General features: G+C 35.4%; 5 protein-coding genes and 1 non-coding gene across 8 annotated transcripts; 5 read left to right on the top strand and 1 right to left on the bottom strand.

The window, feature by feature from the left end:
• The first annotated feature begins 2,113 nt into the window (after positions 1–2,113).
• TRNAN-GUU (transfer RNA asparagine (anticodon GUU)) lies at positions 2,114–2,187 on the top strand. Its single transcript has one exon. It is a non-coding gene; the product is annotated as a tRNA-Asn (tRNA).
• Positions 2,188–2,255: 68 nt separating this feature from the next.
• LOC104754687 (photosystem II D1 precursor processing protein PSB27-H2, chloroplastic) lies at positions 2,256–3,321 on the top strand. Its single transcript, XM_010476930.3, has 3 exons — positions 2,256–2,455; positions 2,600–2,997; positions 3,082–3,321. Exons 1-3 carry the CDS (start codon positions 2,374–2,376, stop codon positions 3,217–3,219), a joined length of 618 nt encoding a protein of 205 aa, XP_010475232.1. The 5' UTR covers positions 2,256–2,373; the 3' UTR covers positions 3,220–3,321.
• Positions 3,313–9,152, bottom strand: LOC104754685 (uncharacterized). Of its 2 annotated transcripts, XM_010476928.3 has the most exons (8): positions 8,715–9,058; positions 6,676–8,640; positions 6,413–6,539; positions 6,225–6,313; positions 5,592–5,830; positions 5,103–5,189; positions 4,646–4,745; positions 3,313–4,543 (listed from the first exon to the last, which is right to left on the bottom strand). In XM_010476928.3, exons 2-8 carry the CDS (start codon positions 8,629–8,631, stop codon positions 3,731–3,733), a joined length of 3,411 nt encoding a protein of 1,136 aa, XP_010475230.2. In that variant the 5' UTR covers positions 8,632–8,640; positions 8,715–9,058; the 3' UTR covers positions 3,313–3,730. The 2 variants fall into 2 exon arrangements, 1 of the variants encoding a protein (XP_010475230.2); XR_015587037.1 differs by having other exon boundaries at positions 6,684–9,152.
• A 4,914-nt stretch (positions 9,153–14,066) lies between these two features.
• On the top strand, positions 14,067–17,427 carry LOC104754684 (uncharacterized). Its single transcript, XM_010476926.3, has 7 exons — positions 14,067–14,441; positions 14,563–14,680; positions 15,243–15,331; positions 15,433–15,479; positions 15,563–15,651; positions 16,292–16,425; positions 16,603–17,427. Exons 1-7 carry the CDS (start codon positions 14,316–14,318, stop codon positions 17,269–17,271), a joined length of 1,272 nt encoding a protein of 423 aa, XP_010475228.1. The 5' UTR covers positions 14,067–14,315; the 3' UTR covers positions 17,272–17,427.
• Positions 17,428–22,021: 4,594 nt separating this feature from the next.
• On the top strand, positions 22,022–23,002 carry LOC147923248 (O-fucosyltransferase 1-like). 2 transcript variants are annotated; one of them, XR_015586992.1, is made up of 4 exons: positions 22,022–22,193; positions 22,290–22,449; positions 22,551–22,620; positions 22,802–22,936. XR_015586992.1 is itself a non-coding variant. In XM_087495715.1 (3 exons), exons 1-3 carry the CDS (start codon positions 22,186–22,188, stop codon positions 22,856–22,858), a joined length of 225 nt encoding a protein of 74 aa, XP_087351841.1. In that variant the 5' UTR covers positions 22,022–22,185; the 3' UTR covers positions 22,859–23,002. The 2 variants fall into 2 exon arrangements, 1 of the variants encoding a protein (XP_087351841.1); XM_087495715.1 differs by lacking the exon at positions 22,551–22,620 and having other exon boundaries at positions 22,802–23,002.
• Positions 23,003–23,150: 148 nt separating this feature from the next.
• Positions 23,151–24,925, top strand: LOC104759080 (O-fucosyltransferase 1-like). The gene is made up of 4 exons (XM_087495714.1): positions 23,151–23,285; positions 23,383–23,666; positions 23,852–23,981; positions 24,124–24,925. The coding sequence occupies exons 2-4, from the start codon at positions 23,440–23,442 to the stop codon at positions 24,139–24,141; spliced, it is 375 nt and encodes a 124-aa protein (XP_087351840.1). The 5' UTR covers positions 23,151–23,285; positions 23,383–23,439; the 3' UTR covers positions 24,142–24,925.
• The last annotated feature ends 2,680 nt before the right edge of the window (positions 24,926–27,605 follow it).

Genomic DNA, 27,605 nt, shown 5'->3' with positions numbered 1-27,605 from the left:
TCTCCCAAACACGATAATCGAGGAACCTCAACAGCAACCCTCTTCCTCCGACGCCGGTAAAGGAAAACTTTGCCGGCGTCCGGACTCAACCCGATTCTCTAACCCTTGTTTTCGCTCTCGTAGTTTAGCTTTCTTTTTCGTCTTGTTGAAGTTTTTTTTCCCCTTTTATCCCTCTCTATCCCTCCCCACCGACATGCATACAACAGCCGATCTACAATCCAAAGAGGACAGATGCTGGTCGGAGCTCTACAGCTCTCTACCGCTTCAAAACTCTTTCCCGGAGATGCTTTATGGAACCCCAAACTTTGTCAGATCTGGTTTTCTGATCCACCAAGGGGAACTACTAAACCAGGTAATGGTGATGGCAGGAGCAGATCCCCGACCATCATATGCGCCTTGCCTGGTGGAGATGTCGACGGTGTACGACGGTTTCCTCTTCTTGGTATCGAATTCCTGTACCAGAGACTTCAAGCTCCCAGGGTTCCTCTTTTACGCCGCAAGTCTTGTTTCAAACCCCCAATCACATCCCCTCCCTTCACCGGAGATGCTCGAGCCTTTGAATCAGACATCCGCTCAACCCGGCCGCCGTGTGACCCCTAATCTGATCCCGTCTGTGAAACTAGGTTTTTCGCTGCTGGGCCTTTCTGTTCTCGGCCCATTAAGGTTATTGAGCCTGCTATCAAAAGCTGTCTTAACCGAACGTCCCCTGCTTTTAACCAGGTTTGAGCGGAACTCAAATCTCTTCTACTCTAGTCAATATATGTGTAGATTTATGGAACCATTTGTTCGAAGACTGCATTTGGAAAGTAAATCACCATTATTGCTAGCTTGGTTAGGGATTGTTGTAGAAAACCTGTTTTTAGATCGACAGACTGATTCTGCTCTTGAGGCTAGCAACTTGAATGAACTCGGCATTATGATCCAGACCTTTTGGCGCTGTGATTACCGATGTATCTTCAAGCACTTGCCTTCTCCATTTAGTATGCTCATCGAGACCTTTAAACTGCCTTTTATCAACTTAATGAAGTATCCTTCTAGAAACCTGAAGACCAATGGCATTATGACCCCATCTCCATGGAGTGGGTGTTACCATTACAGTCCTCAGAGGTTTACACCGAAGCATATCAGCTTCAGAACCATTACCACCACCCGGCCTACAACCCATCGAATCCTTGCCAAGGCGATGCTTCTGCTTCTGCCCCTCTCCTTGGAGAGCTTTGTGGCCCTGATTCACCTCTCAACGTTACAAAGTCGTTTGACTGTGACTACCTTGTCAGCTATCGGATTCTTCGATGTTGATCAATCTTGCAACCAGAATCTCACATGTCTCAGCTTGCTTCTTAGCGACTGCCTCATAGCTCTCTTGGATTATTGCTTGATGCTTTTTATCTTCTTGTTTATGACTTTGGGAAAAGTCTACCTTTGTAATCTTTTTAACCTTTTAAACTCTGGAATTTCAATTTCCTCCCTTTGCATGGTTTCTATTTGAATGAATGGAAGCTTATCTGTGTTTCAAAAAAAAAAAAAAAGAAAAAAAAAAAAAAAGACTCTCAATAGAGACTTTTTGCTGGACCGAATACCTACAATTGTTGTTTCATCATAAACATGTTCTACAAGAAATCAATTATTCCACAGTCGATGAACGTACGTGGTTATTTTTGGTTTTCGATTTGGATTAGTTTCATCGAAAACATCTCACAGAATCAAATATATATGGTTGTTAATTAATAGGAGAAAGTTCTTGAAACTTTACAACATTTTCCGTTGGTTCGTTAGATTTGTCTCAAAACATATATATGTACTCTGTATATGTATATGTAATATTTGGAAGACTTTAAGAAGCACTAATTGTAAAACATCATACATATTTCAAGTAAGCAAAACATTATTACATAATATTTTAAGTAAGCATACAATTGTGGGCACAGGAGTGTAATTAGTGCCTGCTTTTCTGCCGCTTGTCTCTCTACTCAATAAGTCCAGAAATAAAGTTGAGTCACGTTTTACTTTTATATATAGGCTGCTGTATGTTAAGGCGATTCGTCTAATTTCCATTATATAATTCAGTGATGTCGGTTGAAAAGTATATTAAGACACATACGATTAACAAATAGCTGGAATAGCTCAGTTGGTTAGAGCGTGTGGCTGTTAACCACAAGGTCGGAGGTTCAACCCCTCCTTCTAGCGCGTTATCAATATTTTTTTAATTTTATTTTTTTAATCATCTTTAACTTAAAGGGCAATTACGTCATTTTACCTAAAACAACAGGAACCATCCATCTTTCATCTCTCTCCTGAAAAACAGAACTTTGGAACTGGAAGCACTTCTGTCGCCGCCGATAAAATAAACGGAAAAAGCCTTTGTCGTTTGTTATGGGTTTCCTTGTAGCCGCTATGAACTTTTCCCCTACCTTGATGCATCAACAACTCAAATCGAACCAGCATCAATGTCAAAGTAACATCTTCTTCTCTTTTTTTTTTAAAGAAATCTCTGTTTCTATGATCTTTAGTTTCGAACTGATGAGGCAAACAGGTCTTTTAATCGAATCAAAATTGATTTCAAGATTTCTAAGAGTCTACAAGTTTTGTTTTTTAACAGATGAAAAGCTTCAGGGGAGATGTCATAGCCAATCATCATCTTTGTTTGATCGTCGTGGTTTCTTGAACTGTGTTGGTGTTACTTCGCTCGTAGCCACTCTTGAGTTTTCTGGATTACAAGCTCAGGCGGCCGCAGAGGATAAAGTAGAAGGAGAAGGAGAAGGAGGAGTTGTTAGTGCTTTCAAGACTTTGTTTGATCCTAACGAGAAAACAAAGTCTGGCAAAGAGTTACCAAAAGCTTACTTGAAATCTGCAAGAGAGGTTGTCAAGACGATGAGAGAGTCATTGAAAGAGAACCCTAAAGACAATGCTAAGTTCAGAAGAAGCGCTGATGCAGCTAAAGAATCCATTCGCGATTATTTGAGCAATTGGAGAGGACAAATCACTGTTTCTGGAGAAGTATGTTTTGTCTCTTTTCTTCATCTTTTTGATTGAGACTTGATGAATTGTAGTAACTGATTGATCCAATTTGATGTGTTTCAGGAATCATACGCGGAGCTGGAGAATGTAATCCGAGCTTTGGCTAAGTTTTACTCAAAGGCAGGTCCTTCTGCACCACTTCCTGATGAGGTTAAGACTGAGATTTTGGATGATCTTGATAAGGCTGAAGAGTTTTTGTAACAGTCTCATCCTTTTTGATAGTTTTGCTTGTTTGTTATTGACACTTGAAAGCAAAAGAAGAAGAAGATCTGTGAGATATAAAGAGCTCTGATATCTTAAAAACTAGAATGACCCAAATTTTTTATACATAATTGGAACGTTAATAGAATACAATGTTGTGAATAATAAAATAAATACAAGTAACGACAACAACCACAGCACTCTTTCCACACTAATCCAAGCTAAAAATATGAGAGACCACTCAAGCCTTTAAGATATTGTGATTCCACCGTTTAACACAAGCTTATCCTTAATTCTATAGCATCACTTGCCGAGCTCAAAGGGAAAGGATATATCTTCATCACAGACCTCCTATGAAACTGAGTCCTGATGGATGTAGTACGATGGACCGTCAAAGTTATGACCATCAATATGTCCGAACAAATCCAGGGAGATATTATACCTCCTCCAGGAGAACAGCTCAGATTCATCTTCAGTAAACAATTTTTCTCAGCCAAAGGTCCCTCTCTTCTCACAAAAGAAACCCATCCGCAAATGCATTGTCCTTCGATTCAGCCAACTCGGCACAAGGTCCAACTATGTTATTGTCTTTACATGAAGGAACTCCATCTAAATTCGATGGGTTTTGTTCACTTTTGGCTTCTTGAGTGATTGAGCTCAAATCTGATGATACTCTACCAGAAATAGATGAAGAGAGCTTGCTTTCAACCTGAAATTTGGTTGATTCTTGTTGGATTTCCTGAGAATGTAAACCAGCATCAGCTTGGACATTCACATCCGTAAGGCGGTCTTCACATGATGATCCTGTATCTTCACCTATATGACCGGATACGGGCTTAGTGCCAGACTTTAGTATGATCTCACCAGGAGAAGAGCTAACGCCACATTCTTCACCAGGCAAGCTTTTCCTCAACTCATCCTCTGGCTTGGGAATTGTGTCCATGGCTGTTTCAACTGATATGGGAATGTTTGCTTCATCTGAAGCAAGAATATTCTTGTAGCAGTTTGAAGCATCAGCGATCAATTCATCACCCTCAACGGAGGATGGACCAATTTCAACACATGAGGCAAATTCTGATTTCTTTTCTGTCTCTATCTCTGATTTTCTGGTATCACCTGTAGCTGCAGCGACTGTAACGTTTTCTTCATGGAGCAGCGGTTTCTGTAACATGTCTATTCCAGGGAATACCAATGCGTTCAGGTACCTCATCTCTTTTCTAACTGAGTCATCAAAAGGACTGAATCCAAAGTTACCAGTCCATGCAGGCAAGAAGTCTGGAATGGCAGGAATAACCATTTTCTCAACCTTGAGAGAACGCATAGCCTTTAAAACAAGACAAACAAAAGTTAAAAATTTGAAAAAGCACCTTTAAGCATCTGGTCCCCACCAACAATGATATGTTGATATATAGTTCAACGAGCTTACCAATTCAATTGCATCAAAAAGGCGACGACACATTCCTTGACGCCTATATATATGCCTGGTTCCAATAAATGGCATCTCCGCTAATTGCATACCATGAAACCTAACATGGAAAAAAAAAAACACTCAAGTACTTAAAATGTATGAACATGTGCAATCACTTGCATCTAAATGGTTTTCTAAATCACAGCTAGTTAAAAGGCTTCCTCTTCCTATCAGCAACCAATTTGAAAAGGCAGAAGACAGGCAATTAGAGAACCAGAGAACTCAGAGTAATAGCAAAGAGGGTGATAAATAAAAATTCAATACAAATAAACAACTTTCAGTTGTTCAAGGACTAAGGGGGGAAGGAAAGTGCAAGAGTTACAAAAGTATCCCACTGGTTTCCAATGAGTTTCTGACAAAGCTAGATAAGAAGCCACTCTTATTGAAATATGTTGACTAAGATGATGGACGGTACCTGAGAGATGCCGCTGATATAATTTCGTCTCCTCTCTCTAGGATAGCGGTGAAGAAGCCAGTATAATTTATACGGTTGAAATTGGATCTGCATACAGAAGGCAGTCAACATATAGAACCACGGATAGGCAGTAAAGAGCAACCCAATTTATAGGCGGTTAAAGTTCCATGCAAGTGCATCTAATAAAAAAGTTGCAAACAAACGTAAAATAAAGACCAAACTAATAGTAACAATAACGTATCAAACTTGATAATACACAAACACCAGCTTTACTTCAGTACATCTACAATGACACATTGACAAGTTTACATTGATTACAGCTGACATGTTGTTCTCTGACTCTCAACTCATACTAGATACCAAATTCAATTCACTTTCAGGATAATCAGTTATCCTCTTCCATGCTAGTATAAACTCCATATCAAATGGAGTTGAAGAGATTATACTATTTTTAGCATGAATATAAAAGAAAACTAAAACACAACTTACCCACAATTATAAAGAACATTGCGAATCAGATTTACCCCACTCCGTCTGTCAATTATGGGCAAAAAGCATTCATCCATGATAGCCAGCCCAACAGCTAGCTTTGAATTATGTTCGATCCTTTGTGCCGACAATTGAGAGTTTGTATTTGAATCAGTTTCCACCCTATGTATAAGAGACCATGAGTAGCCGCCTTCTAATTCATTTTTGACACCAAGATACTTCTTTAACTTTTCGAAGAGCTGCAAAAGATGATGAAAGCACAATTAAGATATGGCTATACGAAGAGAAAAGGGACCGATGGAGATTGTTGAGCAAATAGATTAAAAAAACTCTAACCATCGTATGAATACAGAAATTGCAAATTCTCACTCGAGAAACAGATTATATAAAAAGGAACACCAATAGAATTAGCTTTTACTGATGCTATTACACATACAAGACTTTCGTACGATGCACAACCAATATAACAAAACGAGAAAATGAGGTTTAAGAAGAATAACATGATAATTTATTGAATATCGCACAACCTTTTCCTATGACATTTAAATGTCCATAATCATCCTCTACTCTAAGAAAAAAACGGACCCAAAAAGTAAGAGAACAAATTACTAAGGTAAGTAGAGAAGTCAATACCTCTAAGCAATTAGGCCCACAAAACGAAGAAGCTGAACCAAAAGACTGAACCCTGTTGGCTTCCACCTGACTCATGCACGATTGGTGATCTACAAAAAGGGTAATAAAAATTTAAGTGAGATCATCATATTCTTACCAATATAAGTTCATCTCAAGTTAAATCAACCTCAAAAAGAGAAATATCTCACATTTTCTCTCACACATGCTGCAGGAAAGTAATGAAAAAAGATTGCCGTCCTCGCCACCAGAATCCACAGCTTTACCACAAAATTTGCATGTGCAATTTGGACAATGCCAATCACCCGGAGGAAGCACCTACAATCAAAGCATGATACAAGTACGTGAATATAAACAAGAAAAAACGAACAGAAAAGAAAGTTGAACTCGAAACCAAATAACAGAAAGAAAATTTAAAAAGGTCAAAACAGGTAAGAAATTGCTTAATTCATACCTGCATACCTAGGCAGCTTTGATGGTATGTTGATGGACAACTATCACAGCAAATCAAATCTCCACCATCTCCACAGATACCACAAGCATCATCATTTGGATCATCCCCGTCAGTGTCCACTTGATGGAGACCAAGATTCGTAGCATCTTTTTGCATATTCCACGCCCTGAGTAGGCATTGAAGAAGAGAAGTGCCAGACTCCAGATAAATATTTTGGAAAGGCTGACATAACTTGCTCCCGGCATGAATCTCAAAGCTGGAAACTGTGAGGATTTTACTGCAGCAAACACAGTGAATCCCCTCTCTTGTTATCCATCCCTCCAGCATCACCTTAGCACCTCGACGCCTCATGTACTGGACCTTTTGTCTTAGTTGGACAACTCCAGTATCAATCAACCAAGAGAGCAATGTCCTTTTGCCGGAGTATGGATTGAACCCGTCAATAGTTGGATTCTTTTTGTCCTTAGAACTACGCACCAACAGAGTACATCTTCCAATTTTTTTGCTTTTTCGTCCATGTAGATAATGTGAATCTGATCCAGAGGATAGCCTTGCATTATTATAATATAATGACCTTTTACTTTTCGTGTGTAAATCATCCCAACCGGTTCCATTTTTTTCTTTTTTTGTTGATTTCCCACCCAGCTTTATGGATGAACGTATCCTCTCTTCAGGGATATCAGTGTAGGCTCCTCCATCACCTCCATCACTTTCGTTTTGACTATCACTACCACTGGAATTTTTTGTCTTTATCATCTCAATCCGGGTCTTCTTTGCCTTCCTTGCTAACTTGTTCACAATATCCTCCGATACTGAAGCAACTGCAGCAGTATCTTTCCTAGGCCTGGCATCAATTTCCTCGTCTTTTAACTGCTTCCGAAGTGCATCATATGCTTTAATAATTGACCAATATGCTGTTCCTGAGGGGTTTACATATACAGCATCCAGGTAACTTTGATTCCTCCTAGGTTTATAGTCTATCGTCCATCCTGCATCAGTAAGCATTCCCTTAATTCGCTCACGTAATCTTTGCTTCTCTGTTCCACCACCACGCCTTCCTCTTCTTTCCTCTCTCGCACCAGGTTTCACCGGTTCAAGAAAGGTTGATTTTGATTTGGTATTGATCTCCTTTTTGGGTTGACTACACTCTGATTTCCTCCTTTTAGATTTCCTCGACATATCGCTCTCTTCAGACTCTGAATCATTGTCTACATTATTTGATTTCCTAAAGGTTGGTTTTACTAGAACATCCTCACGCTTTTGTGCCTTCCTAGTGTAGAGCGGTCTCTCATATGTATCTGCGTCCTGGTGATTGACTAAAGCAGCAAGGGTGCTAGTCATATTGTTGACCTTCACCTTCAGAACACCGTTTCTCCCTTGCAGCCGAACCCTCATTGGTTCATCAGAATCAGATTCACTACTCGAATCCTCCTCCTGCGAGTCCATACTACCGGTGCCATTTAAAAACGTATCTCTCCTCCTATCAAATACACCGCCCCTGGCTGATCCAGACCTTCCCATACTACTAGTATCAGCCCTTCTGGGTGCAAAAGAGCCATTATCAAAGCGTTTTCTCATCAAATTGGCACTATCAAACCCATCATACTCATCAAACTCAAATACATCTAACTTCTTCATCTTCATCAAACTCTCTGACGCCTCGTTGTTCCTCCTCCTAACATACACATGTCGATCATGCTCAGCCTTGTCCCTCTTCCGAGCAAACTTCTCTTTCGCTGCAAGGGTTTTGGAGTCGACGACGCTTCTACGTGGAGGTGGTGGCTTCATAAACTCATCACTTGATTCGGAATCACTAACAAGCATTCTGGATCTCTTCTTCATCTGCCGAGTTCCAGTAGAAGAAGACACTGTCCTACCAACAACCCCATCCTTCAAGATCCGAGGAGTATTCGAAGCAATACGTGAACGCTCACCAGAAGCACCACCCCGTTCCATAAACGATCACTAAACAAAATCAAAGGACCTTTTTAAAATCCTAATCCCCGTTAAATCCGAGACCAAATCAAATAATGAAATACCTAAATCGATAAAACCGTTACTCGATTAACATAAAAAACGCGCCCTAAATCTCCGGATCCGGGGGTATGAGAATGAGAAACAAAGACGAGCCCCGATCCTATCGAAATTGTTTTTTTTATATTCCAGATATGAAAATGGAAGTTATCGGCGATGAATCTTTTAGGGATCGACGTAATAAGCTTGTAAGCTTGAAGATTCCACTGTCGCCGGTTTCCTCGGCGGCCGACAATGTAACTCCGCCGCTAGAGAGAGGAAGGAGAGAGAAAGAGAGAAAGAGAGAAAGAGAGAGAGGCGCAACGGAGCGGTACAAAAAAAGATGAGGAAACCAAAACGGAACTTTTTTTTTTTCTTTTTCCATCCGGATTTTATTTATAGTTAATCCACCGTTATTGAAATCGCACCCTATACTTGTTGATTTGATCAATTAGACCCCCCTGTAGTTTTGAAATCGATATCTCGATTACGCGATTAGATAACACAAATCGGATTAGTTATGGCTCTTTAACAAAACCCAGGTGCCACGAGTTCGACTATTACAACAGTACTTCCGAATCAGGAAAATAGTTTATCGAAAAAAATAATAAGCTTATGGGCCGAAGAAGTAAAGTGTCAAAGCCCATTAAGCTAGGGGCTTTTATAATTAAGATATCTATCTCTAAAGAACATGGATAAGGGGTGGGCATCTTAACCGAACCAAACCGACCCAACCGAACTGAAACCGACCCAAACCAAACTCAATCCTACACTCAAACCATTTGGTTAAGTTTCTTCTCAACCCAAACGGTTCGGTTTGGTTCGGTTTAAACCCAAACCGAACCGATAACCCAATGTGCTTTTATTAATTAAATAATTAATAATATACATAATTATTGTATAATATGTATTCATAATCTTATTCTTTATGAATTCATTTATGTTAGATTAGATTTAATTATTTTTAAAACTTTGACCCTAGATTTTAAAGAGTAAAATTGTAAAGACTTATAAAGGTTTTTACAAGAAATTATACTTTTTTTTTACTTTCTTACGTTGTTTAGTTTGTTTCATTTTTATTTTTTCCTAATTACTAAACATTTAATATTGATATAGTTATCATTTTTAGGTAAAATTTTCATGGATTCTTTGAATTATTCAACTTACAAAGGAGAATGAATTTTGTTTTGTTACATTAATTGATTTTTAAACCGAATAAAATCAAACCAAACCGAATATAAACCGACCTAAACCCAAACCAAACCAAACTAACAATGGTTGAATACGGTTAGAGTTTTATGAAAACCAAATTAACCAAACCGAATCGAACCCAAACCGAATCCGAACTTAAACCGAAATGCCCACCCTGTCATGTATATATATTTTTATTGATATAACATGTTCATAGCGAAAAGAGCATCAAGATTTAAATCAAACTATATTGATGAAGGTACAATAAAATTTTGATTTCGATACGTTTATCATCCTTTCTCTTTTTTTTTTCCTTTTCCTGAAAGTTTAATGATGTATAATACTGATCTATTTGGAGTCCTTACATTGCGATTTTTCTATGGTTAGAATTTATATCATGTTCGATAGGGTCCGGATGTAGTGTTGTTCGGAATTCTTATTTATTGACATAAGAATTAAAATAAATATAACAATATATGTAAGCATAGATATGTTTGATCAAAGAGATATAAAAATGTGGAAATGATGAAAATTTTCAAATGGTAATCTAACGCCACTGACTCAGAAATTATCATTGTCTCTTGTCACTGCCCGATTTCAAAATTTGAAATGAGAGAGGAGAACCAAAAAAAGAAAGAGAGGACGATGAAATCGAGCTTGGTAGGAGAGGTTTGGTAAAAGATGAAAGAAATGTGTAGTAAGAATACGAAGAAGTAATAAGAGACTTTGGGATGGATGGGGGGGGCTCACGTGAGTTGTTGTTGACATATTGGCGTCAGAGCAACAAAATTATAGTATTACAAAAAGACGTTAAGTCAATTATTACTGTAATAATAATGTCACCACTGTGTTTCTCAATCTATTACTATTACTACTACTCTATATATGTTGTCAATTTCTTCTCAGAAGAATAGAAAATATCATCAGTAATCAGGAATATTTGTCGGTCTTCGTTTCGTTATGAAAAACAAACACAGTCTATTTCCAAGACATTGATTTGTTTGTATGTCGATTACTTTGGTAACGTTAAACTCTGAAATCATGTTTATATACTCTCATTCCTGGTTTTTTTAGGTAAGTTGTTTTAACATCTTAATGTCGCTTCTTTTTGGTTTGTACATCATAATCATAAGAAATGTTATACTGCATATTAATCTTATGAGTTAGATATTGTTATTATGTAGTAACTACTAGTAAGAGAAGAAAGGTTTACGATCGATCAAAACGGTTTTGTCAACTATGCATGCAAATTTATTTGAATTAAAGGTCGTCGTTTAATGATACAATCAAGTTTAAGTTATGATTTAAATATTTTGAGTGTGCTATAAATGAACCAACAAAACATAATCATAGTGACTTTTCATGCGATTAATAATGAAAACTTTGAACTTAACTCAAAGTCGTCTCATTATATACTAATAAAATAAATTCGTCCCGTCCCATAAAATATTTTATTTAGTTTTCTTCCAAACACATCCGTAGATAAGAGACATCAAAGATTAACAGGATTCACTTATAATAAAAAACTAAACAAACACGAAAACAAATTTATGAATTTGTAACTAATTATATTTTTTTATTAGATAGACAGTCTAATTATCCCATTCAACTATTTGTTCACGTGCTTTTTCTTCTTTTCCTCCAGCTTTTTATCTCTGCATGCTTTTGTTTTCTTATTGGTTTTTCAAATTGAAATAAGTATGTTTTGTGTTTTTAGAATTATTTGTTGGAAAAAAAAAAAAATGGGAATATGTGTGTTGTGGAAGCACGGAAGAAAATTGTTCAGAAAATAAAAACTATTGATAGATGGTGCGAATGTGACCAAATTGACATTAGAGCGTTGCCACGATATTACATTTACTTATCCATCATCATTCATACATTTGATGTCAAAAAAAAAAAAAAATCTATCATACCAAAATTGATATCTGGTTAAAGGAGTGTGATATGCTACGATATCATCAATTAGATATATTGTATGTAAAAGTTCTTGTGGCCGATATAGAAAAAGAAAAAAGAAAAAAAAAACACACACACGCACAAGCTGCCAATACATTCTACTTGACGGTACACTGTAATTTGATACGAATATTTGATTCGTTGCTGTTTGGCTGTCAAAAAATGAGTCTTTTGATATGTATATGTCGTTTCCACTTCCTATATAATGAAATCCTTTCTATCTTATCAAATACTATCACTTAACTTTAAAGTTAGACGACGACGTACGTGGTATATTTTTCATTATTCTGTCTCTGGAGAATCGTACGTACATGGGACATGCTATATCCTATTTCACACATTCACAGAATAATTTACACTGGTCTAATGATCGCGCTACCCCTATTCATAAAAACAACAACCAAATTTTCAAACTTAGACTTTCAATTGTCTCTACCTGTTCTACCTAACTAGTTCATTGTCAAATATATATCACAACTTTATCAAAACAAAGTTTTAATGAGATCATATAAATTTGAACGTTTTACTATAGAGCTATATATATATAATACATTTATGGTATCTTCTTAAAAACTAGAGCTTTTGAGATCGAAGGAACAATACGTAATACAGTAAGTTGATTTCTATGGTGTTTAAATTTCAAATCCGATCTAAAGCAAAAGGTTAATCTGTATATATAGTACTACTACAGCCAATGGTATGATCGAGTTGTAAATCTCAAACTATTAACTCACAAATGTACGTTGAAATGTCGTGACTATGGTCGGGTTTCAAATATTATTAGTTTTATTTTTCCTTAAATTATCACAGCTTTTTTTTAAACAAAAAAAAACGTTTACTGGTTTATTTTAATAAGGTATGAAAAATCATAACCAACCCTATTACTAATTGGAGCTTTGCAGCTTACTTTAAAGGTGTTATTAATGAACTTTAATTGGTCCGATGCTTGCCTTTTTGCTTCTTTTGTCGTTGTTTGTTGTACTATTTTTTAGAAGTGGTAAAGCAATCGCATTTAATATCTTTAAGACTACATAATTTAGTCAATTGTAATGTTAAATACTCCGGTCTGGTATTTACTACACCGGGGGCGGGGACAAAAGGGCTGTGAATTAAATCCGATACGTAGCACGAGAGATCATCTGCCCAATCAACCTATTTATTGACCCTTTCATGTTTCCTCTTTCAAAGTCTGTCACGTATATATGTATACAACTTCTGTCTGCATGTGTGTAATTAAGATATACCAAAGGGAAAATATTTTTGTTCTGTTTCTTCCCGTTTTTTAGACAATAAGATGCTTTTGTTTTAAAATTTTAATGACATCTCTATACCATGCTATTTCAACGTAATTTATATTCTTTCGTAGGGGAATAACGTGTATCTGAAACAAAATTAAACGTAAGATTCAATGTTGTTATTTCACACCCAACGAAAAAAAAACGCTTAGTATTATATAAACCACAAGAAACAAATTCGACTAGTCCTGATATGACATGTTTTGTTTTAAAATCCAAGAATAATACGTTTGTTGTAAACTTGAATTAGATGTTTAATTATAAAAATAATACTAGTTTGTTTGTTGTAGTAGACGTCAAATATGAAAGAATATGTTCGTTGTACCAGCAGCAGCAGCAGCTAAATAAATAGCTAATAAAAATCATAATATTCAAAAGAGATAAAAAGAGAGCGAGAGAGAAAGAGATTGATGTGATCAAAATTAGTGCTTTAAAAAACTATTGAAAGTTCAACGAGTTTTAATTATAAAGTCGAATCCTTGTAATAATTTCTGTTCTTCTTAGTATATAGCACTTGACGCCGTTTGACATTTTTTTTTCCTTTTCATTTTATATGTTTATTCACTTATTTTTTATTAAAAAAAAATATTTACGAGAAAATAAGATTTTTAATTAATTAAAAACATCTGATTATGACAAAAAATAAATTTCTTTAATGATAATTTTTTCAAGAGTACCGTGACCTTATTTATTTATAAGTATATCAATAATATTTTCCAACTCTTTATTTGTTTTTTTTTTTGGGTCGGATCATTTACTGTTGAGAAAAGATAAAACTAAACATTGCTAGTTTGATTAATAGTATAAATAAAATAATGTTAGGCATGACGACCTTTTTGACCTGGACATATGTGCTTTGCGTAGTGTTAACGGCGTCAGCTGCCGTTATCTCATTCCCAAAATATATACAAGAGGGGAATCTCTTTCTCTCTCTCTCTGTCTCTCAAGTCTCACCATTGAATTAATCACTTGCCATATTTTTCAAAATCTCTTTTTTCCCTCTCTCTCTCTCTCTCTCTTTCTCTTTCTCTCTTTCTATATATCTCACTTTCTCGCTTGAATAACAAGCTTGGTATATTTGTTACAACGGCCTGATTAAGCAATCTCTTTTGATTTTCTTACACAAATAAAAAGAAGAAACAAAAGGGAAACATCTTTGGCTGTGTTTTGATATTCCGAAAAATGGGGAAAAAAGAGATGAAGGATCATCATCATCATCATTCATCAACTACAGTAGTAGAGAACGACGACAAAGTCGAAGCTGTTCTTCATCTCCTTCGTAAACATTCTCCTCTCACTCTTAAACAGGTTTGGTTTTTTTTTTACACACTAATTAATTAATATATAGAAAAGTAATTAATTTGTTACATGTTTTCAAGAAATAACATGTCGTTGGGAACTTAATTGGGTTGTTAACAAAATATTGCAGGAGAAGTTCTGTAACAGAGCTTGTGTTAGTAGATTCTTGAGAATTAAAGGAGACAATGTCAAGAAAGCAGCTAAACAGTTAAGGTCTTGCCTTTCATGGAGATCTTCTCTTGGCATTGGTACTCTCTCTCTCTCCCCCTCCCTCTATATTTGTTTTTGTATAACAAGTTTTAGACGTATATGTATATGGATAAACGTATATTTGTAGTATTTCCATACGGAACACGCGTACGTTACATCTTTAGAGGTAGTCAGGTAGACAGCTTTATTTTTAAAAAAACGGTCTAAAATTTTTAAAATAATGAAAACGAGAGGATGAAAAACATAAAGTTTAAAGTGAGCAAGCATGTAGTGTGTTGTGTGTGTGTATAGATGAATAGATTTGGTTAGCTAGTAGTAGTGGTTATTGTACTTTCTTTTTTTCTTAGTGTATGTCAGTGTTAGTGTAATTTTAGAAGAAGAAAAAAAAAAAAGACAAACGTTTCGTTGCTTGCTTTTTTTCTCGGGTTTTGATGTGTCCCATGTTTGAACATCGAGCGTTAAAGTGAATATCCACTCATTATGACACCCACTTATTTTTAACCTCTTCTATTTATTTTTTCAAGATTCTGTTTTTCCTTTTTCCTTTTTTCAAAATTTTTTTGTTTTTATCTTTATTAATATAGTATGTAATAATTACAGAGAGCTTGATCGCCGACGAGTTCACGGCGGAGCTTGCTGAAGGGCTTGCCTACGTTGCTGGTCTTGATGACGAGTGCAGACCCGTTTTGGTAACTAGTTAATAATGTTTCTCACTCTTAATATGATTTTCTTATTTATTTCATTTCATAACCGAAAACCTAATTGAACACCTTAATTATTTACCTCTTAGGTTTTCCGCATTAAACAAGATTATCAGAAGCTACATACGCAGAAACAGTAAGTATAAATTATCTATATCATATTAAAAAACATCAAAAGTTGTCACAAACTTAATTTATACTTCCTTTTAATTTTCGTAGGTTGACTCGTTTGGTAGTATTTACATTAGAGGTGGCTATCTCAACCATGTCCAGAAACGTCGAACAATTTGTCATCCTTTTCGATGCTAGTAAGTCCTCTCTCTCTCTTTCGTTTTCCATTCATCATTTTATTATATTAATAGGAAAAAAAGGTTTCAAAATAAAGTGAAATAAAAGATTCAAAAAATGGTAACTATTTGACTTTGTCTTCTTTACCTCAATGGAAATATTGTCACGGTTAACGAATAAACGTAAATGTGTTTTTTTTCTTCATAAAAAAAATAAAATACGAGTTGGTAAAAAAAAAAAAAAAATAGGGGACCGGAACATGTCGGTACTCCGGCAGGAAAGTGGGAGAGATAACGATCAGAAAAGGTCCGTAGTGTCCCTGTAGAGTCACGGTCACACACGAATCACACTCTCAATTATTGAGGTTATTTTTGGCATTTACTTATGTTCCAGTTGCAGCAGTACTTGCTTCTCCACTACTCTCTCTGATTAGTACTCTTTAGCTTTTTATTAAATGTTCCTCTTTTGATCCTCTGCTACCCCCTCAGTACTCCATCCTTTTTATCTTTTTTTTTTTGGAAAGCTACAACATTTGTTTTCATATGCATTTTTTCTAAAAATATTGTCAACTGTAGTCTTTTATAACAAACATATTTTATTTATTTGTTACACTCTAACGATTCACTAACGTGTTTCTTTCATGTTTTTTTGAAACCGCAGGCTTCTTCAAATCAGCATCAGCTTTCATGAACATACTTGTGACTACACTCAAAATAGTCGCAGAGTACTATCCTTGTCGTCTTCACAAAACCTTCGTCATCGATCCTCCTTCTCTATTCTCTTACCTTTGGAAGGTACGTAACCTATTCACATTGATACACAATTCGAATTTAATTATGTTTATTAAGTCAAAGTGTGTTAGTTCACCTATCTAAAACGTAACTTTAAGACTTGAGGTGTACTTCGAAAGCGAGATATATATGTTTATCAAGTTTAAGTCAAAGATACTAATCCTCTACGGTCACGTGTAGGGTATACGCACATTCGTGGATCTATCAACGGCCACGATGATAGTATCGATGCAAGATTTCCAAGACTCGTTTGACTACGAGGACTTCTCCTCATCTTACCCATCACGAGTCTCCTCCCTCCGATTCGACACGTCATCTCTCAAATCAACGGATAAGATCGGTTCTTGCGCATCCTCCAGATTCGCTTTCACCGTATCTCGCGACGGTCTCGACACGGTCAAACCCTGGTGCCTCACGTTGACTGACACGTCATCATCAAAACTAGGACACAACACTGGCGCGTACATCTCACCTCTCAACGCGCGTTCTTTCTCATTCGCGTCGCCGGCTGCTAGGAGCGAGCCGTTCGGTGGTCCGAGGAGGAGCTTCTTCGCTTCGACGCCGATGCCAGCTAGGACCACCGATCGTCACTCTATCGGAACACTGCGTGATCCGCGGATACCACGACCGTCGTTCTTCCAGTCTCCGGCGGTTTTCTTCCGGCGAGAATCACACGTCAGCAAAAGTGAGAAGCCTAGAGATACGTTCGTTCAGTTCCTCAAGTTTTATCGTAGACCGTACGATGAGATGACTTATAGGTCAAAGATGAGGCCACCACTCGGTGGACTCGTCTCCATTGTTTCAACTCAGATCAGACGCCGCCACGTGTCTTTATCTCAACGGTTCTAATTCATCAAAACACACTATCCAAATCCACCTATTCAAAAGTAGTATATAACTTTTGCCGTGATTGTTTTTTTTTACTTATTGTTGTTTTCAATCATCTTTATTTTAGTTCTTCAAGTGTATTTTCCTAATAATTTTTATCAATTGTTTATTTATCTATGGCTTGATTTCATTTTTTCAGTTATTATCTAAGTTGTCCAAATAAAAAAATTCGTACCGTTTAAATTTTGAATGATTTGTGTCAAGGTTATTATTGTTATTATTCGAACTTTAAACATTTTATGTAGCTTTGTAATAGATGATGATTTGTATTAATTATTACACATGGGCACATTTCGGGATAAGCATGCCCCCAAAAAAATAAAAGTCTTCGCTTTGGGTAAATCTTAATTTGAAAAGTAAAAAAAAAGAGAAGACAACGTGGTCGTGACGGAGAAAGACTCATTGGGAGAATTCAAATGAGAACATGCGATGTTGCTGTTGTTTCTTTATTTGTTAGAGGAGATTACAAGTACCTCTCTGCTACATGTGACCCCATTATTTCCTAATCATAAAAAATATAAAGCAAACCGTTGACAAAACAGTTGTTGGCGCAATAGAAAGAAGTGGAAATTTTAAAACTTCTTTTAGTAGTTAAAAAAACGAAAAGACAGTGTAAAACAGTCAAACTTTTCTTCATTTGTTTTAGCTATAAGACAAAAAGACATTTCAAGTTTTTAAATGCATTCACTCGCCTACTTCGTTATATATAGTCAGACGTACGTGCTACGTAGTTCAATGGAGGAGGATATGAGAAAGCTTTGGGCTATGTAATTTATAATAGGGATATGAAAACATATATAACCTTTGTCAAAACAGTTTTCGTAATGCGTTCGTTTTGGATATTCCATTTGAGTTTAATTAAACACTAGCAAAAACGACGACATACATAAGGGGTTATAGATTTGACATTACTTTATTCAACTAGTTTACATGATAGGAATATGTGTCAATTCTATAAAATTGGTTGAAAAGGTTAGGGACTTAGGGTGCAGTGGACTTTTGTTCTGTTGTGTAGTGGTTGTGTGTATATGAAGATTGTTGCATTATAATATGTAAGGTCTCTTGTTGTAAGCAAAACTATAGTATTAATCTCAGTAGGAAATACTTTATATATTGCATAGAAATGAGTAAATATGTCTTGGAGCAATTGTCGCCATTGCATCAAGGTTTATACAAAAATCACATTTCTGAAGTGAGATGACGTAACTTGGGTTTAGGCATTTTCTCTTTGGAAGTTTGTTTATGAAATTTATCCAATTACTAGTATTAGTCCCGTGCATATGCACGGAATATTTGTTTGTGATCAAACAATATATAACTACTTACAAATTAATAAAAAAAGTAATATATAATTTTGCTTATAAGATGAGCCTCAAAATTACAGCCTAAAATGTCAATCTGATAGAGTTTTGGACACATATTTAGTTTTGCTAATTATACATCTTACGTTATGAACATGATCGTTACTTTGTATATGCGAAAAAATTAGCAAATATATAAACATTAAGCATTTAAAATTAAGAAATTCTATTTGATGTGGAGATTTAAACATTACAGAGTTGTATTAATATTAGAAAAGCAAAAAAAAAAAAAAAATGAGAAAGGATAACCATAAAAGCATAAACACAGTTGCTGTTGATCTTGAATCACTTTCTTACTTGGGAAAGGGAAGTTTCTTCTTGATCGTTTCTCTGGCACTCCCTTCAACAGGAAACATCATAAAAACTGATGGTTAGATAAATGTGGAGAAATAACAACTCATCAAATTAGTAAGTATGTTGGTGCAATGAATTAGGTTATAATATTTAATTGAATTCAAAAATTGTAGAGATGAAGGTAGTACCGGTATATGAGCCAGTGGCGGAGCAAGAAAAAAATTTTAGAGGAGTCCAAATGATTTTTTTTTTGTAAAAGGATAAAAGAATAAAATTTAGAAGGTTACAATGAAATTTTTTGAAAAAATGGGGGTAATAATGCAATTTTAAAAGGGTCAAAATAGAAATTTAGTTTAAAATATAGTAAAAATGTAAAATTTGTAGGAGTCAAAATCAAAATGAAAAATTTGTAGGAGTCAAATTACAAAATTTAAAGCAGTCATATTTAATTTATAACTAAAAAACATTAAAAGAAAAATTAGTGGGGTCAGCTGACCCCAATAGTCTCTACTCGCCCCTGATAAGAGCCATCTTCGTATAATTTTCTGGAATATCTCTTTAAAAACAAAATTAATTGTTTTTGTATCTCAATTCATTTCCTCATCAACAATTGGATGGAATATATAAAAATCATAATGAATATAAGTTTAAGAGATATATGAATAAGAACAAAAGTTTAAACATTATCTGTCTGAGAATTGTAACTGTAACTTATATGAGCAATCAAGAAAAAAATAAGAATGGAGAGGAGAGGATTACAGAGGAGATGTAATTTAGATGAGCAAAAAAAAACGATAGAAAAGAGAGGAATACAGATAAAAGAGACAGAATTAGGATTTAAATAGATGAGGAATCGGTTGTAAAATCACCTAGAACGTGGAGGTAAGGTGGGGAAAAATACAACGTTTGAATTATTTACAGTTTATCAAAATTCCAGGAGCGCTTAATGGAAGTAGAGGTGTTACGTGTTAGTAGGAGAAAGTCACGAATAAGAGGAACAAACAAAGATAGTAGTTCTAGGGTTTACAAATAATTGTTATGGATTTGGGCTTTTATTTATAGCCCAAAAATTTGTAAATATCACTTTTAATTTAGTTCAGTTTCTTTTACTTTTTTTTTGGTTTTTTTTGCTCGGCATTCTTTTGTTTTTTCAGTTGTGGGATAAATGTTTTTTTTATTTAAATTAGAAAAAAAAATTAAAAGCTGATGTGGCAAGATTTAATTGGTTATGTAACTTATGATTTTTCACGAGATTTTAAATGATTTTAATGATTTTAGGGAAGTTGATATGATTTTTTGTAAAATTCTTTCAAATCCCACCTAAAACCATGGGATTTGGATTTCTGTATTTTTAACTAAACAAATCCTCTCAAATCTTCTAGAATTTCTAAAAATCATTAAAATCCAAATCCACAAACTATTTTAAATAACAGTGGATTTTAAATTAAAGTTTTAAATCATCAGTTTAATAACAGTAGATTTTAAAGAAGATTTTTAAATCATCAGTTCAATAACAGTGGATTTTAATAAACTTATTAAAATCCATGATTGAATAACAGAAGATTTGTAAAATTTATCTAAATCACTTAAAATGTCAAGTTGAATACACCCCCCTTAATTTAGTTCAGTTTCTTTTTTTTTTTTGGTTTTTTTTTTTGCTCGGCATTCTTTTGTTTTTTTCAGTTGTGAGATAATTGTTTTTTTTGTTTAAATTAGAAGAAAAAAAATTAAAAGCTGTTGTGGCAAGATTTAATTGGTCAGGTGATTTGTGTTTTATATTATAAAGAATACTTAAATTTTTTCAAAAAAGTTATATTAAATTGGCCTTTTCTTTGCATAATTTTCGGAGTCTTTTATTTATTTTGTTTGAACTGTTGAGATTTGTGTCTTCTTGCATGGGAAAAATACTTTAAAGACAGACGAACAGTTTATTTAAGTCTCTCTCGACTTTTATTCCTTGTCAGTTTCTGCAGTAATGAGTTCTCATTTGTCCCTTTCGTTTGTTATTTTTTTGGGGGTAAGCTCCAAAACTGATTTCGTCTTTTAAACCAAACCGTACTCTATATTTTTGAAGTTAATTTATGTACAGGATTTAGCTTTTGGGACAAACCCTTAATTTTTGTTTTCTGTCATACATTACATATCATTAATATATCATTGGTCAACCGTTGATTCTTCCAATGACCGTGTCTACGAGATAGAATTGTTGGGTTTTGGATCTTAAATGAACCAGAGGGTTAGAGATTAGGCAGATTTTACATAACGCTACCTTTACAACAATAAACGGTCTAATACTATTTCCTAAAACACCTACGCAAGCAAGAACAAAAGAAAACCTTAATCTTGTTCACTCTCTGGTGAAGTTTCTACATTTGTATACTCCTCAAACTCTTCTCTGTAAGCACAAAAAGATACTTGAAGAATCCTCAAAAAGTAAAAACTATATAACCAAATTTAAACCACCAAGGATTCCTGATTTAAGTTTGGTAAAAAAATGAAATGCTACATGTATATTCAATCAGAGTATACCACTTGCTACATTCCAAAAGTTGTCATGATTTCGAGAACAATTGCGATTTGATTTATGGGGGTGAAGGTACTTGTTCGTGAGGTGGAGGTTGAACGTGGCGAACATGTACGTAGTGGTTGGAGAACGCGGCGATACGGACTATGAGGAATTGATCTCCGGCACACACAAGACTGTGATCGTCAAGGGGCTCTGATGCTCTGACATCGTTCCATCGGAGAGTCCTTATATCGGTACTATCAAGGCTGAATCACCGGTTAAGGACATAACCGACATATTTAAGCAGCTCTCCAAAGCCAGCGCTTGATTCAATTGGCCGGTTCGAACCCAAGAAATAAGAAATAGAGGTAGTTGGGAAAAACAAAAAATAGAAGAACAAGCCTAATTTAGAAAGATTTGTGAAATTTTAAAATTAAACTTTTACCATCCAAAATTTTGAAAAATCGTAACCGTAAAATTCTTTACCATCGTAGGATAGGAGTAATAATAACTTTCTTCCATTAAACTCAATGAATTAATAAGATTTTATAAATAGGAAATAAAATTAAAAAATCTACATCTCGCCGGCGCCGGTGAGAAAGACTCCAATTAAGGAGAGACGAGAGTTTACACACAGACTAATTTACAAACAAATTCTCATCAATACTCACTGGAGAAGATCTCTTCTTCTTCTTCTTCCTGATTTCAAACGCGATGCGAAGGTAGATAGATCGTACCAACATCTTTTCTGAATTTGTTTCAATTCAGTAGATATGATTCGGTTGGATCGGTGTTGATTTTTCGAGTGATGTTGTCAGGTTAGGGCACCACAGGCTCCATGGGAAAACGGGAGGAGTTGGAACAAAGGGGATGGTTGCGAAACTGTCTATCGGAGTCATTGTTCTACTGATCTGTACGCCGTCGCTGCTTTTCTCGGCTAACATCGGTAGCAATCCCGAGCCGACCCGTCCATCTAAGGTTAGTTCACTTTTCGTATGTACTATGGAGTAGTGTGACTTGTAGCTGAATAATGTAGTATCTGTATGTGATAATCTTAGTGATTCTTTGTTGATCTAAAGACTTTGATGGATTCTATATGGTTATCTCCGTGTTCGATGTAATGGTGGTTTGAATCAGCAACGTAGTGCGGTAGGTGTTTCTTTTTTTTTTTTTTTTTTTCTGGGATCAAAGTCGTCTATTGCACTTTTGTTCTTTCCTTTTTACACTCCAAGAGTCCTGTTTGGGTCACTTCACCATAGATTTGAGCTATCTTAAACCCTCCAATACGAATCTGGTTAATTTGGCATATTTTGACTTCTGGATATTGCAGATTTATGTGAATGCAGTACTAGCTGCCCGAATTAGATGCAAACTCGTTTTGGCATGATGACAGGTATTTTGATTCCTTCACATCTCTCTTGCAAAGAGAAGTTAGATTCCCCTTACTACTACTACAACATAGCATTAATTTTAGAAAGTAAGATATCTTTTTTGGTAAAATACAAAGTTGATGATTACTAGTTAAAAGTGTAAAGGTAATGCAATTTCTCATTCCAAATTCCAAGTATCATCAGACAAGTTCTAAGCGGACTTCTTCGCCTAGTGTAAATGTTCTCATTAGAGCAAATGCCATTACATGATTTGTTTAAGTATGTCTTTATCCTCTACTATATCATTGTTTTATTCTCAGTGGTTTTCAAGGTATCTATGACTTTGAACACTTTATTGAGACACTGAAGTATGATGTTAAGATTGTGGGAAAGATCCCCGATGCTCACAAAAATGGGAAAACCAAGAAGATAAAAGCCTTTCAGGTACAAGCATAAAGAGATGTCTGGTTTTCCACATAAGCTTGAATTCTGAAAGCATAGGTTAAATTTTCTGTGATCCTTATTATTTATCTCTTATCAGATTCGTCCTCCTCGAGATGCTCCTATTGACTGGTACCTGACAACTGCTTTAAAGGCAATGAAGGAACATAGTGCTATCTATCTTACCCCTTTTTCACATCGTTTAGCGGAGGAAATTGACAATCCTGAATATCAACGGTTAAGGTGCAGAGTGAACTACCATGCTTTGAGATTCAAGCCACACATCATGAAGTTGAGCGAATCTATTGTTGACAAACTCCGGTCACAAGGCCACTTCATGTCGATCCATCTTCGTTTTGAAATGGATATGTTGGCATTTGCAGGGTATGGCTCTTTTGCAACTTTCTCTTTCCAACCATCAGCTGTAGTTTCATTTCTATCAAAATACTTTATACAGAAAAGTTAGTTTACTAGAGTCTGATTCTATTTAAATTGTCTTGCAAAGAAATTAATTGCCTCTGTATCATCTGATAAACAGAACAATGGTTAATTTGTCTATTTGTCCGCAGGTGCTTTGACATATTTAACCCGGAGGAACAGAAAATACTTAGGAAGTATCGTAAAAAATTTTTTGCAGAGAAAAGGCTTATTTACAACGAAAGGAGAGCTATCGGGAAGTGTCCACTGACCCCTGAGGAGGTAGTTCCTTTACTTCTTTTATCAGCATCATTTTCATGTTGAGTATATCCACAAGACAGAAAACATAATTTGCAGCTACTGTGGCACTGTTGTAGGCTTTAGAAATGTGATATGACATTTTGGTGTGATCCGTGTGGTGCAGGTAGGTCTTTTATATTAAGAGCAATGAGATTCGACAACTCCACAAGGATATACCTAGCAGCCGGTGAACTTTTTGGCAGGGAACGGTTCATGAAACCGTTTCGAACTTTATTCCCACGGCTCGACAACCATAGCTCGGTAGACCCCTCTGAAGAGCTGTCAGCAAACTCACAGTGATGAATAGGATCAGCGGTGGATTACATGGTTTGTCTCCTTTCCGACATTTTTATGCCAACATATGATGGACCGAGCAATTTCGCCAACAATCTCTTAGGTCATCGCCTTTACTACGGTTTCCGTACCACAATCAGACCGGATAGGAAAGCTTTGGCTCCAATTTTCATATCTAGAGAAAAGGGCAGAACTGCTGGATTCGAAGAAGCAGTGAGACGAGTAATGGAGGGCCTCACAGACGTGTATCTCCTGAATCGTTTTATACAAATTCATGGCCTGAATGTGTCTGTCAGATGAATCCGAAGAAGTCTAGTGATAAATGCCCGCCGGATAATGTTATGGAGATTCTTGACAGCCGATTAGAGAGCGTCAGAGTCCAGATTCAACGTCTCAGACGAATTCCACGGCCACTGGATTATGGAACGGTGAGGATCTTAACTGTAAAAGCCTTTGAAACATTTTATACCAAAACTTGTTTCAAACAAACAAGAGCAGAAGAAGAAGAAGAAGAGAGAGATTTCTTGATATTGTTCATACAACAATTCAGGTAGCTGAACATCTCTCTGTGTCAAACAATTTATTTTATGAAGCATATAGATTTGAATCTTCTTCCAAAATTTTTAACAAAATCTAAGAGAACTGATTAGATTCCACTATAGTTAGTTTCTCCAAACAAAGTTAAAAGAAGATAAAATAACGAGAAAGCCATATATCAAACTTTTAAATCAGTTATATCGGCGCGTTTAACCAAAAAACCCATTACATAATGCATTACTATCGCAAAAAGAGTGATTGAAAGCCAGAAACACAGCAAAACGCAAAAAGCAAATAACTACGTTTTGGAGTTATATTCAACTGGCGAGACAAAGCTGGGGAATGGAATATTTGATTAAACTTACTAAATCATATAAGAGAAGAAATAAGTAATCAGAGTTCTAATAAACCCTTTTAAAGGGAATTGAAAAAGCTTTCATTTTCTGCAAAATTCAGACATCCATGAGCTGATGATGATGAATTCTTTTGCTTGCTACTTAGTGTTGTGTGTTGGGACGCTAAGATAGAACTTAGTGTTCTTGAAGTTATCAAGTAAGGGGTTATATCCGTCCTTTGTTCTCGTATTTGAAGGTAAACCGAAGTCATCCATGAATGCTGATGTATCGAGCTACAACCAAAAAAGAGAATCATGACCTTCGTTGAAACCAATGGGGCTCTTTCACCAGGAACTTTCACATCGGGCAAGAAGCTAAAGTCCGAAGCAATTAGGGACATCTTTGGCAGCTTTGCATGTAAAACCTCTAGCAGTTTCATGAAAATTTCAAAAAAATTAAGAACAGAGCAACACAATAATATAATTGGGATCTAGAATATTTTGCCTAATTGGAAGTTTTTATTTTTAATGAAGTCTCGTTTACTTTAATCATTTAATGTTTAATGATGCAGGAATAATTAAACACAATTATTAAATCGAATAGCTTCTTAAACATTAAAATAGCTTCTTAAAGTAAAACATTACATTTTCATAATAATCCCTAGACCTAAACCGGCGACTAAACCGGACTTCCATTATCTCCGGTGGTCATCGAGACAGCATCGACACCGCTTCTCATCGTGGTACCATCCTCCTCCCTGCCCAGCTGAGCACTCGGTTAAAGATCCAAGCCAAAGTAAGCCCAACAGCGATGACCGTTGTCCCTAGAGCCAGTCGTCCCCACCAAGTTTCGTTCCAATCCTCCTTTGGCTCACCAGAAAAAATCTGATTTCCCACATTAATAGAAGAAGCAGGTGGAAGTGATACACCCTCCACAATAAATGCCGGTGGTGGTGGTGGTCCTTCCACCGGTGCCGGTGGTGGTGGAGGGAAATTCGTAGTCGCCGTTGTCACCGCAACTGCAAGCTGCATCAGAATCATCACACCACGCAACATTTTCTTCGTTGTTTTTTTTTTCGTCTTCTCGTTTTTCTTTTCGTCTAAGTTTACTATAGATCTACTTTTATATTCAATGTGAATAATGATGTAAGAATAATATTACATCATTCTTCATGCATCCCTGCATCGTACACTAATCATATAATGATGACACTCTTTTTTTTTTTTCTCTCTTTTTTAGTTAAGTAATTAAAATACATTCTTTTCATGATGTATTTTTATTAATAATATTTGTTGTTTCCTTAAATTAAATTTGACACTTAATTTTTACCACAGGGATGAATCTGGACATGTTAATTAGGGCCAAAACTCGTGGACTAGGCCGAACTGTCCCTGAAAAATACTGGTTTTGAACTTAAATATATGTATCTAGTAGGCTTTGACATAAAAACTGTACCCGAATACCTAACTCGGAACCTGACTCGAAAAATAGTGTTTGCGTAAGGTAAATGTTTACCAATAAAACCCTATTAGATTCTATTTTTCAATACCGTGGATTCGGATTAGGGTTGGTAATACTCGATACCCGTTCGGGTACCCATCAAACCCAAATATATAAAAATATCTAAAATTATTTATAATATTTATCATTAATATAATTCAATTATCTAAAAATATAATTATAATTTAAAATATTTCAATTAGTTCTATATCTAATTTTAAATATTTCAATTAGTTTTATACCTAAATGTCAAAAATAATCAAAATATCTAAAATTATTTGTTAATTAAATCAAAATTTAGCTACATTTAATTTTAAAGATATTTTTTCATGTACGAGTAGTTCGATTGGCACCCCTATATTAATTTATGCGTATATGATAAAATCATAACAGATTAGCGATATTTTCTTACTTTGACGAAATAATTTAAATTTCATCTCTGCATCGTACCCTGAAGATGATGATTTTTTTTTTAATTGGCTAACTAAAGCAATACATTTTAAGCGTATATGATAAAATTATAACAGATAAGCGACTTATTTTGTGTGTTGGTCGTTAATATACATTTAGGCGCGTTACCATAATGATTTGTTTTCACTTTTGTTATATATGTGTACCTTAAATCTTTTAGAGTGTTAGATACACCAACGTCTTTTTTAAGAGTCGGGTCAACAACATCAAATAAATAACAAACCAAAAAAAGAGAGGAATCAGAGAAATTATTATCGAATATAGTCTCTATATTATTGATTCTTTACAATTTTATCCCTTTCTTTTTATTGATTCTAATTACCCCTATAATCCATAGTAGTATTTCTTATCGTTGAAAGAAAGAGTTAAGTGTAATAATTAGAAAACCTATTGATAGAACTGTGTTCATAAACACAAAAGGATAATTAAGGATCGTTTTAGCAACAACAAATTATAAAACGATCAACAA

This window comes from Camelina sativa, chromosome 17, assembly GCF_030686135.1.
Source record: "Camelina sativa cultivar CO46 ecotype springtype chromosome 17, ASM3068613v1".
Lineage (NCBI taxonomy): Eukaryota > Viridiplantae > Streptophyta > Magnoliopsida > Brassicales > Brassicaceae > Camelina > Camelina sativa.
The sequence above is the reverse complement of the archived record's forward strand: the minus strand, read 5'-3'. Positions and strand labels throughout refer to the sequence as shown.